The sequence below is a fragment of the Molossus molossus genome, unplaced genomic scaffold, assembly GCF_014108415.1.
Source record: "Molossus molossus isolate mMolMol1 unplaced genomic scaffold, mMolMol1.p scaffold_m16_p_1, whole genome shotgun sequence".
Taxonomy (NCBI): Eukaryota; Metazoa; Chordata; class Mammalia; order Chiroptera; family Molossidae; genus Molossus; species Molossus molossus.
The window spans coordinates 203,279,992-203,297,848 of record NW_023425344.1 but is presented as its reverse complement, the minus strand read 5'-3'; the positions used below and the strand labels follow the sequence as shown (position 1 = coordinate 203,297,848).

General features: G+C 41.3%; 1 protein-coding gene across 5 annotated transcripts in view; it reads right to left on the bottom strand.

The window, feature by feature from the left end:
* The window catches only part of DIS3L (DIS3 like exosome 3'-5' exoribonuclease), a 39,685-nt gene extending 31,730 nt beyond the window's left edge, over nucleotides 1-7,955 (bottom strand). For all 5 annotated transcript variants that reach the window (XM_036265029.1, XM_036265044.1, XM_036265034.1 and 2 more), the window contains exons 1-2: nucleotides 7,782-7,955; nucleotides 6,225-6,378 (exon numbers count right to left, since the gene is read on the bottom strand). In XM_036265029.1, coding sequence (XP_036120922.1) covers nucleotides 6,225-6,378; nucleotides 7,782-7,920 — 293 coding nt within the window. In that variant the 5' untranslated portion in view covers nucleotides 7,921-7,955. The remainder of the gene's footprint in view (nucleotides 1-6,224; nucleotides 6,379-7,781) is intronic.
* Nucleotides 7,956-17,857: the final 9,902 nt, after the last annotated feature.

Below are 17,857 nucleotides of genomic sequence, written 5' to 3'. Positions count from 1 at the left end.
TAAAAAACAAAAAAACAGAACCACCTATTTTAGTGGGTAAGTGCCATGAAAGGAAAAGTTTGGAGTGTGAAAAGAACATGAGAGGGATGGGGAAGGCATCTGGGAGGTGGCAACACTTGAGTCCTAAAACATGAATGAAAGTCAGCTAGACAAAGGACCCAAGGGAGGAGAGGGGGGACAGATATTCAAGACAGCAGACAATATGGGTCATCTTTGTATCTTCAGTGCTTAACCCATAGTAGTGCTCAATAAACATTTTCCAAATGAATCAATGAACTCACAGTTCTTTGTGACAACAGTGATCCAAATACAAGATATTTCTCAGAAGAAACTGACATTTTCAGAACCTAGTTACTCTGTTGCTAGGCTTCATGCACATCACTACCTTTGTTACCACTTCTGCACTTCAGATTCAGGTATTCTAAATCCTGCCCTCCCCAAATACTGATGCTCTACAGGCCAGACCCAGGGGGTTTAGCACCAAATGAGAGTAATGACAACTCTTCTTAATGTCTAGAACATAATATCACTTGAAAAGAATTTTCTCAATTTTAAGTTTCACTCCCTATATTTTCCTTAAGGTTTTTAGTGTGTGCATCCATTTGTCAGCTACCTGTCAGCCAGATAAAATAAATGAACAAGTGGCACAAGAATATGAATGAGGAAAGCAGGAAATAAACAGCGAATCACTCTGAGGTTTGGGTTTTTTTGGAGGCATGTGGGCTTATGGTTATAATTTAATAGTACACACATACAATACAGTCATACTTTTTGCTAGTCAGGGTTGGTGGTGCATATGATGGAATTGAATATCCTGAATGGAGCCAGCAAAGAACATTGTAGTGCCTTGCAAAACAAGTTTGGCTTGTATAATAAGATAGGAGAATAATAGTTTCAGATAGTCAAATACAATAAAATTATATTAAGTTTTAAAAATTCCAGTCTTGCCCTGGCCGGTTTGGCTCAGCGGTTAGAGCGTCGGCCTATGGTCCAGAGAGAGTCAGGTTCGGTTCCCGCTAAGGGCACGTACCTCGTTGCAATTTGTCCCCAGCCCTGGTTGGGTTGTGCGGGTGGCAACCACTCAATGTGTCCCTTTCATGTCGATGTTTCTCTCTCTCTCTCTTCCTCTCTCTCCTTCCCACTCTATCTGAACAAAAACGAAAAAATGTCCTCGAGTGAGAATAAAAAACAAACAAACAAACAAACAAACAAATAAATAAATAAATAAAAATTCCAGTCTTATGGAAAACCCCTAGTTTTCCTGGATGCCAAATCTCTATTATAAAAACATTTCAAATAATTTCTTAGGAGGAAAGCTGAACTTATGTTCTTTAAAATGTTTTTTTTTTTTAATTATTATTATTTTTATTCAATAGTGGACTTAAAGAGGCAACATCCGTTCCCCCTGCTGACTATACTCTCTGGGGATTACAGGTAGGTGTCCCACAACCAGTGGGGAAGTGAGTTTTATACTCAATGTTGCATTTCTTCAACCAGTTTTCCCAGAACCTCATAGACTTATTTTCAGTGGTCCTTGAGTTTTCTACAAGAATTTTAAGTTTATGTTTTCATTTATATTAGGTGATACTCTTAAAATATTTCTAATAGAGTATATTTTGGACCAGCTGAATGACTGCTTCTAACTGCAGTGTCATTTGGGTTCAGTGCCTGCCTTCTTGGAAGACTCAGAAACTTCAAACTCAGGACCTTTATCTCCACCTCCCTCTGACCACCTGGTGCAACCTCTTTCTATTCACTTGTATGAGCCACATACCTCAGTGTTATCCTTGACACCACCTTCTCCCTCACCTCACTTATCTAAATCCATACTAAGTTCTATAGATTTTTAAAAGTAACAGCTTTATTGAGATATAATTCACATACCATAAAATTCACCCTTCTGCATGTACGTTGCAATGGTTTTTAGTAGTCACAGAGTTATGCAACCATGCCCACTATCTAATTCCAGAACATTTCATCACCTCCAAAAGAAACATCCCCATTAAGCAGTCATTCTCCATTTCCCCTGACCCCCAGCCCCTGACAATCTAACTAATCTACTTTCTGTCTCTCAGATTTACCTATTCTGGGCATTTTATATAAATGGAATCATACACTATATGATTTTTCTTTATGGTTGGTTTCTTTCACTTAGCATACTATTTTCAAGGTTCATCTATGTTGTAGTATGTATCAGTAATTCATTCATTTTTATGGTTGAATAATATTTCCTTGCATGAATAAATCACATTTTGTGTAACCATTCATCAGTTGATGGACATTTGGGTTGTTTCCATTTTTCGGCGATTATAAATAGAGCTGCTATGAGCATTCATGTACAAGTTTTTGTGTGGACATGTTTTCAATTCTCTTGGTCATATACTTAGGAAGTTCTATAGATTTTACCTACTAAATAGCTCTTTGAAATGTTTATTTCTTGCTCAGTGGGTGTGGTTCAGTGGACTGAACATTGTCCCTTGGATTGAGAGGTCCTGATTCCAGGTCAGGGCACATGCCTGGGTTGTGGACTCGATCCCCAGTAGGGGGCGTGCAGGAGGCAACCAATTGATGTTTCTCTCACATCTATGTTTTTCTCTCTCCCCAACCCTCTCTTTAAAAAATCAATAAAAACATTTAAGAAAAGAAGAAATGTCTATTTCTCTCCATGTCTAAGCTACCAACATCTCTCACCTGAACCAAAGAAATAGCCTCCTGTCTTCTCTTCTCCACTGGCCCAGTAATCTTTTCAAAAGAGCAATCTGATATGTCATCTCACCCTGCTTAAGACCCTTCACTGACATCCCTGAGGCCCATGAGGCCTACTACCCAATCCAGGCATTCTTTAGGTTCCTTGAGCAGCATTTCCTTCCCTAGGACCTTGTGTTGCAGTTTTCTCACCTGGGAAACTTTTCTCTGGTTTATACCTACTCATCCCTCAAAACTCAGCATAGGCATCACCCTCAGGAAGCCTTTCCTGTTTCCCTGGCTCGTTTGCGTTCTCCTGGAGCCCTGTACCTGTCCTTCAGCACATCTGTCACAGCTGCAGTTCTCCATCTGTTCATGTGATTATCTGTTACCACCTGTTTCCCCTCAAGACCATGTCCGCTATTGCATCCTCGGTGCTAGTACAGTTTCTGGAACATAGTCTTTCAATAAATATTTGTTGAATAAAAAAGTAAACACCTGCCCGGCTGGTGTGGCTCAGTGGTTGAGGGTTGACCCATGCACCAAGAGATCGCCGGTTCGATTCCCAGTCAGGGCACATGCCCAGGTTGTGGGCCTGATCCCCAGTGAGGGGCATGCAGGGGGTGGCCAATTGATGTTCTCTCTCTCCTTCTCCCTTCCTCTCTCTCTAAAATCAATACAGAAAAAATAAAAAATAAATAAATAAATAGACCTGGACGGTTTGGCTCAGCAGTTGGAGCGTCGGCCTATGGACCAGAGAGTCCTGGGTTCAGCTCCCGCTAGGGGCACATACCAAAAAGAAAATAAGTAAATAAATAAATAAACACCCAAAGAAATGAATGAATGCGGTTAACAAGACAGCCTTACAGAATTATCAGGAAACCCTCTCATTAAATAAGCATTTGAGGATTGTTAGATAGCAGAATATGTGATTATCCTGCACAATCAAAACCTTAACTTTTTTATACTGTTTTGTAAAATATGCATATGAGAACAGGCCATTTTCTCCGTTGGTATTATTGAAATAAAAAAACAAAATCATACTAAATACAGAAGCAGATTAGAGCTATGTCTTTATATTGTTAAACTCAACTCTGGTGATTTCACTTCAGTAAAACAATGTCATCTGTCACATTAAATTAAAGTTCATTTGTAGTTTTCTGATTTTATAGTTTTGTTTATTGAATTTGAAGGTCCAATTTGGTTTTAGTATTGTATTAAGTACTTTAGCATGAGACTTACACCTAGATTTATGTTTAAATATATTTAAATAGTAATACAACAAAAAAATTTAAATTAACACCATGAAATATTTTTTCTTTTAGAAACAGTGACATTACTCATGTCAAGTAACATTGATGTATTGAATAGGGAGTTAGATCATATTGGCCTCTTAGTTCCCCTCCAACTATAATATTCTATGATTCCTATCTTATATTATACAGTATATTGAGGAACTGAGGCACAACCTATTGAGATTCTGAAGGTATAGAGAAGAAATTCAGAAAGGAGGTCAAAAGGAGAAAGCAAGGCATTCTGAAACCAGACACTAGACCAGAGCAGGTATTTTTAACTAACAAGCTTTCCTAAGCAATAATGTTACTAAAAACATATCAAACAGAATGAATTATTTACTAGCATCTCAAAAATCTTCAAGGAAGAACCAAAACACAAAACAAAATGTTTTCCAACATTAAATGAAGCAAAACACCACAGAGCTGCAAAGCCACATTTGGTTAAATATAAAAAGCCAAATGACTTACACTTAACACTTGTGAACATCAAATTAATAAAGCAAACTCCTGGATTTTAGATAGTCAATAGCTATCATCAATTCTAAAGTTTGCTTTCAATATATGACACTTTCTAGGGCTTAAATCCTTTTGGTCATTTAGCTGTTTCAACCTGAATACACCAGCTGGTTGATTAACAGATAAACAGTACCAAGTGCCAAACTTGCTGATTCCTTTCCTGCCTCTTTTTCCTCTACATCAATCATGTTCATTATCCTCTTTTATTTAAGACCAGTCTCAAACCTATTTCCTTCAGAGGACTTTGTGGCCTAATCCCCACACCCCATATTTACTTCTGCACTTTGCATAGTCCACATTAAATGATCCCACATGTGTCTAAGGTGTGTCATAATTACCTTTTTTCACCTAACCCCAACAAGACAACAGATGTGTTGAGAAGGGGACTAAGACTTTGTACTACTCCAGAAGGCCTGAAACTAGGGGCTCAAAAAGTGCTTACAAATGGGAAAACCAGGGTGTTACCAATTTGGGCCTATTTCATAACTTCTCATCTTTTGTTTTCACATTTAGTATATTCAGAGACATGGTAAAGCAATGGAAAACCAATAGTTCTTCATCAAGTTAACCACCTTTGAAATGTTCCGAAGAAAAGACATTTAAATCCCAATTCTTTGTTTTTGAATGTCCCAGCAATTGGTTTTAAAACAATCCTTAATATTAAAAATATTTTAGAAAACAGAAGCTGAAAAGGCTCTGCAGTGTGTTGGCAATCCGAATGATAACAACAAATTGATTTTAGTAGCAGAAATTGAAATACGACACCTGGAGCACCATTTAAAACTGAATGTGTATAAACATCTATATCTTTCTGTCTGAACAAAATCAACTTCAAGCTCATTTTAAAATATTCTATCTGAAAAACCTGCACACAATCTAGTTAATGCATATTTTTTGAACTGAGCATATAATAAGGACAACTTATCATTTTCATATACAAATAAACACAGTTCATCTTTTACTACCAAGGTCTGAAGAAACTACAACATTTAAAAAAGAATAAATGCATAGTCTCTGCTTTTTAAATGACTTGGGGTGTGAAGAGTTTGGATATATAATTTGTAATACTGTATGCTGTTTCCATACAGCATGAGTCTTCAAGTTCAAATCATAAATCTTTTTCCAAGTTAAATGAAACAAAACCAATTTTTAGAGCATTTGTTTAAAAGGTATAAGGCAAGCATTTTAGACTGATTTCAATAAAAAAATCCTTTGTTTAGCAAATACAATTACTATGGCTGGTAGTGATAGTAGTAACCTAAAAATAAAACAAGTTATTTCTGATTTCATTGAATAAATCACTACAAATACGATTTGTATCCACAATAAAGGAGTCTAAAATTTAAAAACAAAGTACTTTTTCCTAAGGGAATAAAAAAGTAAGCATCTGAAACAATATATCTATAAATAAGAAGATTAAATAATATGTATTATCAACAAGAAATAAGCAATAACTTCTATAAAATGCAAACCAAAAGCCAAGAATCTTAAATACCCACATACTGGGGACACTGCAGCTTATTGATCTACAGTCAGATCTTTTAGACAGATGTTGAAGTAGAAATATAAAATAATGTTACTGCATTCCTACCAGCAAAGAGAATACTAAATTAGTTCAAAAAATACTTGCTGACAAAATAGTAAATGCGTCCCCTCCCCCTACAACAAAGGGTCTTTTCTAAAGGGGTGTGGGGATCAAGCCATAAATAAATAATGCAAAACAGATACCTTCGACCTCTTTGATGCTGTACAGCTTGACAAGCTGTTTGCATGAAAATAATTCCCTTCAATTCAGGAAACTCAAGGATCTCCAGGTAATCTTGAACAACTTTCCAATCTGGAATCATGTAATGAGTCACATCACCAGACAAGAGTTTCCCATCTGAAGCATAATTCAAAATGTAAGAGATTAGACAACACTTTGCAAACCTGGTTTATTACTGTTTCAATGTCATGGTGCCCTCTTGTGCGAAATAACTTCCAACCTTAACTACGCCGTTAAGTTTTTAAACGACAAGACAAATGTACATCGGTAGAGGCCCAAAGTTCAGGTAAACTCAGCACCTTCATTTTTCTGAAGCTGTGATAAATAAAAAAGCTCAGTGTGGTTTACAGTGTTGCCAGTGGAACAGGAGAGAACTGATTTTTTTTAAACAAGCACATCTTCAGTACAACCTGAATATTTTTGTGTTAACTGTTAAGAACCTCACATTCAGATGAGGCACTCTAAAAATATACATGTTAGCCACTTGTTTCTGTCCAGCAATTTAAAGTGGGTTCTGCCTCAAGTTTGTGAATATGCGCAAAAGTCTCCAACGGCCAGAAAAGATGCTCAGTGCAAGCAAGGGCAGTGGCAGGATTTCCACCCAGACCATGTCAAGGAGCTGGTTAGCTAAGCAGTAACTGAAATGTTTATCATAACCTTCAATCCTTAACCAAGCTAAGGATTCCAAATATTCGTCAAAAAGGCCCAGCATGCTCATCTCCCACCAAGGGAAGAGAACCAAGGATGGCGTTCAGTGGGTCATCCTTGCCAATTTGAAACTAAGTGCTGGAAGTCTAGTCAAATCCAACTTCCCTTATGACCATCCTGTAAAACGAGGGTGCAGATAATTCACAAACCCTACAGTGAAGACGGCTCTCCACAGGACAAATGCCTGAGCCATCGGTGCTGGCTGGTCAGATAGTTTGTAGGGAGCAAAGAAATGTAAAACGAGCAGCAGCAGGTCTCCGCGCTCAGCCTAGGGTTCGCATCCCGCTTGTCACTGAGGGGCCAACAGCTCAGGACTTCCCCATGTCACCACATTGCAACCCTGGGGGCAGGAAGGGCCCGGTTCCTGCGCCCAGGCCCCTCGCCAAGCCCAAATCACCGGGCTTCTGGGTTGTAGAGGCAACTGTCCCTGGGACCTTCCAGCTCATGGGGCGCAGCAGTCGGGGAGTCCTACGCGGACAACCCCAGAAGCTGCGGATCACGGCCGTCTCTGCGGCTCTGCAGCCGCCGCCTCTCGCTCCCGACAGGCAGCGGGGACCGAGGTGAAGCCGCGGGGCGGTGGGAGGTCCGGGGGCCTGGGACTCGGCGCCTCCGCGGCCTCGCGCTGCGCCTGCGGCCGCGCCCTTCCGCCTCTCGGGACGCACGACTCCCGCCTCGCCGCCCCGGCTCCCTCCCGGCCTGGGCTCCCCTCGTTCCCGCCTCGGCTTCCCTGGTTCCCTCCCCGGCTGCCCTAGTTCCTGCCCGGCCCGGGCTCCCCTCGCTCCGGCCGCCCTCGCCCCCGCCGGGGCCCTGACCGTTGCGGCAGGTGGCGGGCTGCGGGCACAGCGGGCTGTTGCAGGGCACGCTGGGCCGCAGGTAATGCTCCCGCACGATGCGCAGCGTCCGGCCCTGGAAGGTCCTCAGAAGCAGCACCTTCTCCCGCTTCTGCAGCATGGTGGCGGCGCTCCGCCGGGCAGAGCTCCGGGCCCGCGAGGCCGCCCTGGGCGAGCGGCCGGGAAGCGGCGGGCGCGGCGCGGCACAGACGGAGGCGAGGCCGCGGCTTCGGGCCCGCCCCCTCCACCGGCCGGCCTGGTCCCCGCGGGGCTCCGGGCCCAGCCTTCCGGGGAGCCGCCCGCACGGCCCGTGCCCCGGGGTTGAGGGTTAGAGGCGGCTCACGGGAGGGGTGCTCCGGCCCGGCCCCGCTGGCTTCCCCCACCAGCCTCAGTTTCTCCCCTCCCCACGATTGCCTGGGGGAGGGGAAGGGGGCAAAAGACATGGGAGATTAGAATATGTAGAAGCTAGAAGATGATGGATACATGGAAGCTAGCTTAAAGTCTTGGAAGAATGATTTGGTGCAACCAAAAGGGATTATTCTACTTTGTTTCCACCCCCAGGTCCATATGGGAATGGGGCAGCCATATTGATAAGGGTAATTATTGGTGTGTTCTGTTCGTTTTTTTGCTGTCCCTGAAAAAGGTAAAAGATTCAGCAGATAAGCCAGCAACCCTGCCAGCCAAACATTTTTTTTTCCCCTTCAAAACATCGTATTTATTTTCAATTTCATGTATTTTTAACCCATATAAAAATTCAAACAATGCAGAGGAAATGAAAACCAATCCCTTCCTTTGAGGTGTAGACAAGTCTATTTAATCCCAACTCTATAGCATTTGCAACCTCTGGCAAAGGGATTTTCCTTTAAATTTGATGGAGGCTCTCACGCAGTTTTTTCTGAGATCCCACACCCTTGGTTGGATAGAAGCCATGTTCTTTCAAGCTCTCAACAAAGACTTTTGAGCTGCACCAGAAGCATTACATAAAAGTGTCGTGTTTAATTTCCACAAGTCAGTGGAGTCCAGCGTTATTACCCCATTTTACAGGCGATGAAACAGGATTAGGGAGGTTACGTGGCCAAAGTAACCCAGTTATTAAGTGGTGGAAATCAATATTCAAGCTAGAATCTGGCTGAATCCAAAGCAGGCTCTTAACTAATTACTGTGCTATTCACAGATACATAAAATATAGCTCTTGAATCTAAGGAGTTTATAGTCTGTTTGTTGAGCTCTAGTTCAGGCAGCTCAACCTGCTGGCTGGGAACATCGGAGCTTCCTACTTTGCTGAAGTGAACAGAACTAGGGTGTCCTGTTGGACCGCTTACTTTTACTCTAGGAGGTCATAGTGAAAAGAGTCATAGTCCCTGACTCATTGTATTTAAAAAAATTTTTTTTTCTTTATTGATTTTAGAGAGAGAGGAAGGGAGAGGGAGAGACAGAAACATCAATGAGAGAGAACATCGATTGGCCACCTCCTGCATGGCCTCAAATTATGTTCTTAAAAGCATAATCCCTTAGTTCTTGGAACTGATGACCTAAAATGGACAAGGATGCCTTTAGGTTTGTTCAGACCATCTATTCCTCTTGACTGAAAAAAAAAAAAAGTTTCCGTATCAGAATAAACTAGGTTATACTGCAGTAATATACAACTTCAAAATCCCAGTGACTTAGATAAAAACAAGCTGTTGCATGGGTGACTAGAGGCTCCACTCTGTTATTTGTTACCAGAACCTAGACTGATGGAGGCCAGTTCTTTCTGGAATACTGTTTGCTATTCATTGGCAGAAGGAAAAGAGCCCTTTAGACAGTTTTACCCCCACAATTAAAAGCTCAGACCGAAAGTGAAACGTGTCACTTCTGCCTGTTGGCTAGAAGTAGTCACATGACCACATACCCAAAGGCCGAGCACTGAAACACTTTGGTGAGCAGCCTTAGTGACTGAGTGTCCCCAACTCACACTTCTTTGTCAGTCTGCTCTGCCATCACCTTAACCCTTGTGCCTGTGACTACAGCTCAGCCCCACTATCTAGCCTCTGCTTGGGTATTCTGCTCACCTCTTTTTACATCCTTACCTCCAGCCAGTGACCCAAGCATAAATCACCATATCACGTCTAATCCTTATCACAATCCTTCAAAGTAAATATGTGCGTTTGTGTGTGTGTGGCGATGAAACAGATGAGCTCTCTGTTCAGCGAAGCATGGGCTCTTCTTCCCTGGGCACACAGATGAACCACATTTCCCATCCTCCCCTGCATGTAGGTAGGTGTGTCCACAGAATGTAATGGCACCATTTCCAAGACTGGTCCATAAAAACCTCCCATGAATGCTCCTCTTTCCTGTTCTACCAGCTAGGTACCCAAAGCCCATGGGATCTTAGAAGCCAGCACTGAAGACAGCAGGCCCCTTTTTGCCCCCATCCACATGTGTCCCAAAAGGACTGTGCAGAGCAGATCCCTGCCCCTCCCACCCAGGAACATCCACAGAAGATTATTGTAATGGAGAAATAAACTTTTGTTATAGCAACTAGCATTACACTAGCTAATACCCACTTTACAAAGGAGATTAAAGGTTTAAGAATTGCCTATTTAAAAAAAAAACAACCCTTAGTAGATAGTAAAGTCTTGATGAAGCTGCTCAAGGATTCTATAGCAGTTCTAAATTGTGCAGTCTTCTAGGAGGTGAGAGAGGAACAGCGTGGTCTTCCGTGCTCTGGTTTGGTCTGGGCTATGGTACCATGGCAGTGACACACTAGGAAGGATGCTTGGTGACTTGCTTCTCTTTCAGTATTTTTCTTTTCCTGTCAATCCATGTACAAATAGATAGCCTGGTGCCCAGATAGCAGAATGCTGTGACAGCTTTCATCACTGTTGCTGATGGAAATCTCAATGGTGGCTCAGCTTCCCTGGTGCATGACTGCAGTCCTCTTCAGGCTGAGCACCAGCATGCTTACACTGCAGGAGTCTGTAGCATTTGCATGCCTTTTGCAGATGCACTCTGGGAGTGCAGACATCAGCAACCACTGGATTATAATCAAAAGGTCTTGTCAAAGGTTAGTCTAGAGAGGGTGGGACATCTTTACAAAGGGCTAAGAGGACAAGGAGGTTAAATGTATAAAAGAAATTCTGGAAGATGACTCTCAGGGCTAGAGTGGATTACTGAGCAGGCTTTGAAATATTCTGTCTTGATTTATCTATTTAAAATTACAATGGCACAATATGCTTGTTGCAACACATTCCAACAATACTGAATAAAAACATTGACGGTCTGCTTGCATCCCAAGTAATTTACCATTGTTGATGGTTGGTATGCATCCTAGAAGGCTTTAAATATAACCCCCAAATTTGCAACTTTTTGAAGAGCTTGTTAATTTATGCAGTATCAGCTAATTATACCTAACGTTTCTCAAGCTTTTACCAGGTGCCAGGCACGACTCTAAGCACTTTGTTATGTTTTTTCATTTGATCCTCAAAACAATGCTTTGACTGTGATACTGTGCCCAACTACACTTTACAGGTGAGGAAACTGAAGTACTGAAAGATTGAAGGATTGAGACACAGGCAACACACTCAAGTATGGCAAAGCTAGACTTAGATCCCAAACAGTTTGGCTGCAGAGCCTAGACAGTAACGACTGTTATACTTTTTAGTTAGTAAACAGTGTTATGGAATGGGGTGCATTCTATACAACGGACCATAGATGAACCAAGTTATTTTAGGGTTAGGAGACAGTGCCACTCAAATATGGACCCTACTACTCTTCTAACTTCCCCGAGCATTAGTGATTTTGACTATAAAATATAGCTAGCGTTAATGAGTCAATGATTCTAAAGGGTAATATAGGTGTCTTAAAATTATCCCCTTTTTCTGAAGAATCAGCTTACTTTCAGTTGTACACTATCCAGTGGAAGAATCATGGGAGGACAAACGGCTGCTGAGATTACCTGCTACTTGATTAGGGGTAATTTAATTTCATGTGTGTTAGAGGCTGTTAATCCTAGATTTTCACTTTTCCCAGCAGATACAATGGCTCCCTTTTGGCTTTCTATACACCCTGTGAATTCCCATAATCCACTTTGCAATGATTGCTCTAAAATTTTCTGCTTAACTCGTTCTAATTTTTTTAAAGAGAAAAGTATTTTGTACTTACATTTTATATCTCAAGATTTTTACTGTCCTGTTAACCTACCAATAATTTTGTTCTTCTACCACTAAGGGGCGCTGTTTCTCTCTCTCTCTCTCTCTCTCTCTCTCTCTCTCTCTCTCTCTCTCTCGTTTTTTATGTTTGATTATTTGTTTGGAAGAGGAGGAAGATGCTTCAGCTGAAGTCCTTTTTGTGCTGGTATCTGAGTTGTTGAAACTTGGCCTTTCATATACTACATTAAAACACATCCAGTTATTTGAGAAAAACAAACAAACAAAAAACCTTAGTAATAGATAAAAACAAAAACAAAAACCTTAGTATTAAACAATACATTTATCTAGAAGCTCAAAGGTTCAGACACTCCAAAATTGATTAGGAACTAAGCTGCATTGATTAATACAGAAAAGAAAAAGAAAATCCTTTAAGTCTTGAATCAGACTAGAAGAACATTCAGTTATATGGTTAACCACTTATAATTCAAAAATAGAAACATTACTATTTGTCATTTAATTTTTTTCACATTGATCTTATTTGATGAGATTAAATTTTCATTCATCTTGTAGGATTATTATTACCAGTGGAATACCAGTCATGGTATATAGTTATTTTATTGGTTGAATGTATTCCAAGGAGTTTTCCTCTTTATTTTACTATATTCTTTTTTGCTAATCCTCACCAGAGGATATTTTTTCTATTGCTTTTTGAGAGAGAGAAAGAGAGAGAGAGAGAGAGAGAGAGAGAGAGAGAGAAACATTGATGTGAGAGACACATCAATTGGTTGCCTACCACACATGTACCAGCCAAGTGTGTGGCCTTGAACAGGAATCAAACCCATGACCCTGTGGTCCTTGGGCCAACATTCTAACCACTGAACCACACTGGTCAGTGATCAGAATTATTTTACTATATTCTTACTGCATGTGTTTGAATTTAGAAAAGTGGATTCCATTTTATGTCTTATAAAGATAGACTGTGAGTTCTAAAAATTTATAATTACAATAGGAAAGTTGTAGAGAAAGGGAAGAAAGAACAAGGAATGCTTAGTAATGACCCTAACTTCTAGGAAAACTTCCAGGTTTGGGATAAACATAAAGTATTAAACTTTTAATTTAACTTTTATTTAATAAATAAAAGGCATATTAAACTACACTTTTATATTTGGTTCCAAAGGAAGAAGAATGAGGGCTGAAAGTTAAAATTACATTTCTACTTAACTTTCTTTACATTTTAGGCCAGAGTAAGCATGTTATATCTGCTTGAATAGATTTCTGTTGCTGCATAACAAATTGCTACCAACATAGCAGCACGAAACACACTCATTTATTATCTTGGTTTCTGGAGGCCAGCAGCCTGGGCATGGCCAAATTGTTTTCTACTCAGGATCTCACAAGACTGAAATTAAGGTGTTGGCTGGACTGATTCCTTTCTGGAACTTGGGGTCTTGTTTCAAGCTCACAGGGTTGTTGGCAGAATTCAGTTCCTTGCAGTTGAAGGACTGTTCTCTTGTTGGCTGTTAGGCAGTGGCAGCTCTAAGCTCCTAGAGGCCACTTGCAGTTCCTTGCTATGTGGCCCCCTCCGAATGCCTTCTCATACTTTCACCAGAAAGTCCCTTGCAGCGGTGGAGAACATCTGGCCTACGCGCTGTATAAGGCCCGTGAAATCAATACCAACTAACATCACGTGCCTCACCAAATTAGCCTGACCAAATATAGCAGGCTATTTTTGTTTTTTTAATCCTCACCCGAGGACATTTTTCCATTTTTTGTTCAGATAGAGTGGGAGAGAGAGAGAGAGAAACGTCGACGTGAAAGGGACACATTGAGTGGCTGCCTCCAGCATGCACCAGGGACAAACTGCAACCGAGGGACGTGCCCTTAGTGGGAACCGAACCCGGGTCTCTCTGGACCGCAGGCCGACGCTCTAACCGCTGAGCAAAACCGGCCAGGGCTAGCAGGCTAATTTTTTTTTTTTTTATCCTCACCCGAGGATATTTTTCCATTTTTTGTACAGATAGAGTGGGAGGGAGAGAGAGGAAGAGAGAGAGAGAGAGAAACATCGACGTGAAGGGACACATCGAGTGCTGCCACCCGCACGACCAACCAGGGCCGGGGACAAACTGCAACCGAAGTACATGCCCTTAGCGGGAACTGAACCTGGGTCTCTCCGGACCACAGGCCAATGCTCTAATCGCTGAGCCAAACCGGCCAGGGCTAGCAGGCTAATTTTTAAGTTGATAATTTTGTATGGCCCATGAATGACGTTATCGATATCCAATGGCCCTTGGCGGGAAAAAGGTTCCCCACCTCTGCTAAGGGCTCACCTGATTAGGTCAGGACAGCTGAGGATAATCTTCTATTTTAAAGTCAATTAATTTGGGAACTTAATTGCATCTGCAAAATCCCTTCACAGCAGCATCTAGATTAGTGTTTGAACAACCTGGAGAAGGTATGTGTACACCAGGGCACAGGAATCTTGGGAGCCATCTCAGAATTCTGCCTACCTCTCTTAGTAGTCTGGCCCTGACCGGTTTGGCTCAGCGGTTAGAGCTTCAGCCCACAGGCTAGTGAGTTGCGGGTTCGATTCCAGTCGGGGCGCGTGCCTTGGTTGTGGTTCGTCCCGCCCCTGATTGGGACCGTGCGGGCTCATGCGGGAGGCGGCCACTTGATGTGTCCCTCTCACATCAGTATTTCTCTCTCTCTCTCTCCCTACCACTCTATCTGAACAAAAGTGGGAAAAAAAGTGTCCTCGGGTGAGGATTAAAAAAAAAAAAAAAAAAAAAAACACACAAAAAACCACAGTCTGGGTAGCTTATAAACAACAGAAATTTATTTCTCGCAGTTCTGGAGGCTGGAAGTCTGAGGTGGGTGGCAGCATGATTGCATGAGGGCCCTCTTCTAGGTTGCAGACTTCTGATTGTATCCTCAGATGGCAGAAGGGGCTCTGGATCTTTTTGGAACTGTTTTATAAGGCACTAACCCTTATTGATGAAGGTTTCACCCTCATGACTTAAGCATCTCCCAAAGACCCTACCTACTAATACCATCACCTTGGGGGGTTAGGATTTCAACATATGGGTTTTGGAGGAACACAAACATTCAGACCATCGCACTACCATAGTAATTTATAATAAGTTTTTGATCTCAATAAATTATTTTTTAAAAGTATTTTTTCTTTATTGATTTTTCTTTGAACCACAGGTGGACACTCTAATCGCTGAGCCAAACCGGCCAGGGCTCTTTATTGATTTTTAGAGAGATAGAAACACTGATGAGCGATGGGCCGCCCAGACACACTGCCCTCTCCAAGTTGATCCTATGTTAGCAAAAGGGACTGGACTCTATGCAGTGGTTCCTAAGTGAATTCTGGGCCCAGTGTAAATTCTTGCCATTTAAGATTAATAGAATGTGGGTTTGTACTGGTGCAGTTTTCTCCCCCTTGGCTTGAACTAACCAAGGCAGCATGATCGTTCATTTACTTTTGCTATAGCTTCTGGATTACTGGCTTAGTTCTCTCATTTCTTTTTAAGAACATCATTTATACTGTTCTCAGACACTTACTAAATACTATAGTTTTAAATATAATTTATTGAGTCCTGCTGGTGTGGCTCAGTGGTTGAGTGTCGACCCACGCACCAAGAGATCACTGGTTTGATTCCTGGTCAGGGCACATGCCCAGGTTGTGGGCCAGATCCCCAGTGGGGGGCATGTAGGAGGCGGCCAATCAATGTTCTCTCTCATCAATGTTTCTATCTCCCTCTCCCTTCTTCTTTCTCTAAAATCAATAAAGAAAAATTTAAAAACAAAACAAAAATCCCCCACATCATCATTATAGACATCCTTCATTGTGTGGCTGGCTGCAGTCATCATACCTGGGTGAGTGGTTAGGCTGCTGGTATTTGCTGCCTATCTTCCATGTAGAATTGTGATGGGGTCAAAGCTGTGATTAAGGAATCTTCTCTGATTGCAGTGTTTGGGTGGGGAAAGCAGGAGGGCTTTCTTTACTTTTTTTTTCTTTCTCTATTCAGTCTGACATTTTAAGAACATTTAAACATATTCCTCTGCCCAGGAGAGAAAAGGCTTGGATCTTTGATATCTTTCATTGAAACAATAAGACTCTTGTTATGTTTGCCATTTTAGCCTTCAAGATCTTATCTTTTTTGACTCCTAGAACTAAAGGCATTTTGATCCTTTTCCAGTTCTACAAATAATGTTCTTTAATCAGCTTGAGGCATCACTCTTGATCAGAGAAAAGCACTTGCTCTCTCCCTAAAGCGAACAGCACCTGTCAATCTCCCTATCTAGAAGCAAGAGAAAGGCAAGGCTCTTCTTTGAGCCCACAGAGCACCATTATTTTAAATGTACAAAAAGCCATAGAGAATAACCTGAAACCCATTGCCTCATTGGTAGATACAGAGCATAGAGGCGTCTATGGACTTCAAAGCAAGGCCATGGACCCCGTACCCACCAAACATTTATCTATTTATTACTAGTGTGATATCAAAAACATGGTGTTTCATTTCCATTGGCATTAAGTTCATCATCTTAGTGAAAAAGTAAAATGGATAAATGATTAAACAGGAAGTAAAAGTGTATTGTTAATTATGTTGTTGGTTAATACGGAGTAGGCTGTAATAAACCACACTTTTCTTTTTCAAGCCACTTCAAGCTTTTCTTCAATTGCAGAGGAATAGGGGGTATACATATTTATATGTATATGAGATAGATACATCATATATATGATATATACAACACATATGTGTAAAATCAGTTATGATTGGCTAGATTGTGCTGCAGTAACAAATAGCCCTCAGATCTCAGTGGTTTAAAAGAATAAAGGCTTTCTTCTTGCTCACATGTCCCTCTGCTCTGTATCATCCTTACCAAGAGACCTAGCCTGATGGAGGATCTCTGCCAGTGCTTTGCAATTGCTTAGCAGGGAAAAAGAATGGGACAAATTGTGTCCTTACTCTTAAAGCTTCCATGATACCAGTGACTTCTGCTCACATGTCACTAGCCAAAGCAAGTTACTTGGTCACACCCAATTCCTAAGGCAGACATAGAGAGCCAGAACTATTTGATTAACAGAACTAATCACACACACACACACACACACACACACACTTTAACATGTATATTGAAAAGGGGGGAATAACTTTAGTTGCTGAAGAGAATTAACTTTGATTTATCATTGTAATATTGTTACGTCAATAAGTTTACAATTAGTAAAAATAATGCCATAGGCTGTGTTCATAGACTATACTATAGTCAGTGAGAAAGATAAGGCAGATATTTATGTACAGACATGCAAATATTCCCCAGAAATATTGAATTTTTACAAAAGCAAGTAGCGGATACCATGATCTCATTTATTTTAAACGATACAAAGTATCTAAATATATTTATGTGCATCTGTGTGTGTGAGTGTTTGTGTGTGTGTGAAGTGCAGAGGAAAAAGCCCAGGTGGTTTATTACTAAACAGCTACTATTCGTGGGGAATACATGTGTGGCATGTAGGGGACCATAATTCCTTTTATTTTACATAATCGTGTATTGTTTGAATTAATTATGTATTACTTGTATTAGTTTCCTAGGCTGTCTTAACAAACTACCATATACCTGGTAAGACAAATGTACTCTTTCATAGTTCTGGAAGCCAGAAGTCCAGAGTCTGCCATGACCGTGCTCCCTCTGAAGGCTTTAGGGGAGAATCCATTCTTTGCCTCTCTTAGCGGCTGGTGGCGGTGGCATTCCTTGACTTGTAGCCACATCACTTTAATCTCTGCCTCCCTGGTCACATTTTTTTCCTACTTTTCTGTGTGTCCCCTCTGTATGTCTCTTATAAAGACATTTTCCATTGAATTTAGGACCCACCTGGATAACACAGGGCGGTTTTCTCATCTCAAGATCTTCAAAACTCTTTTC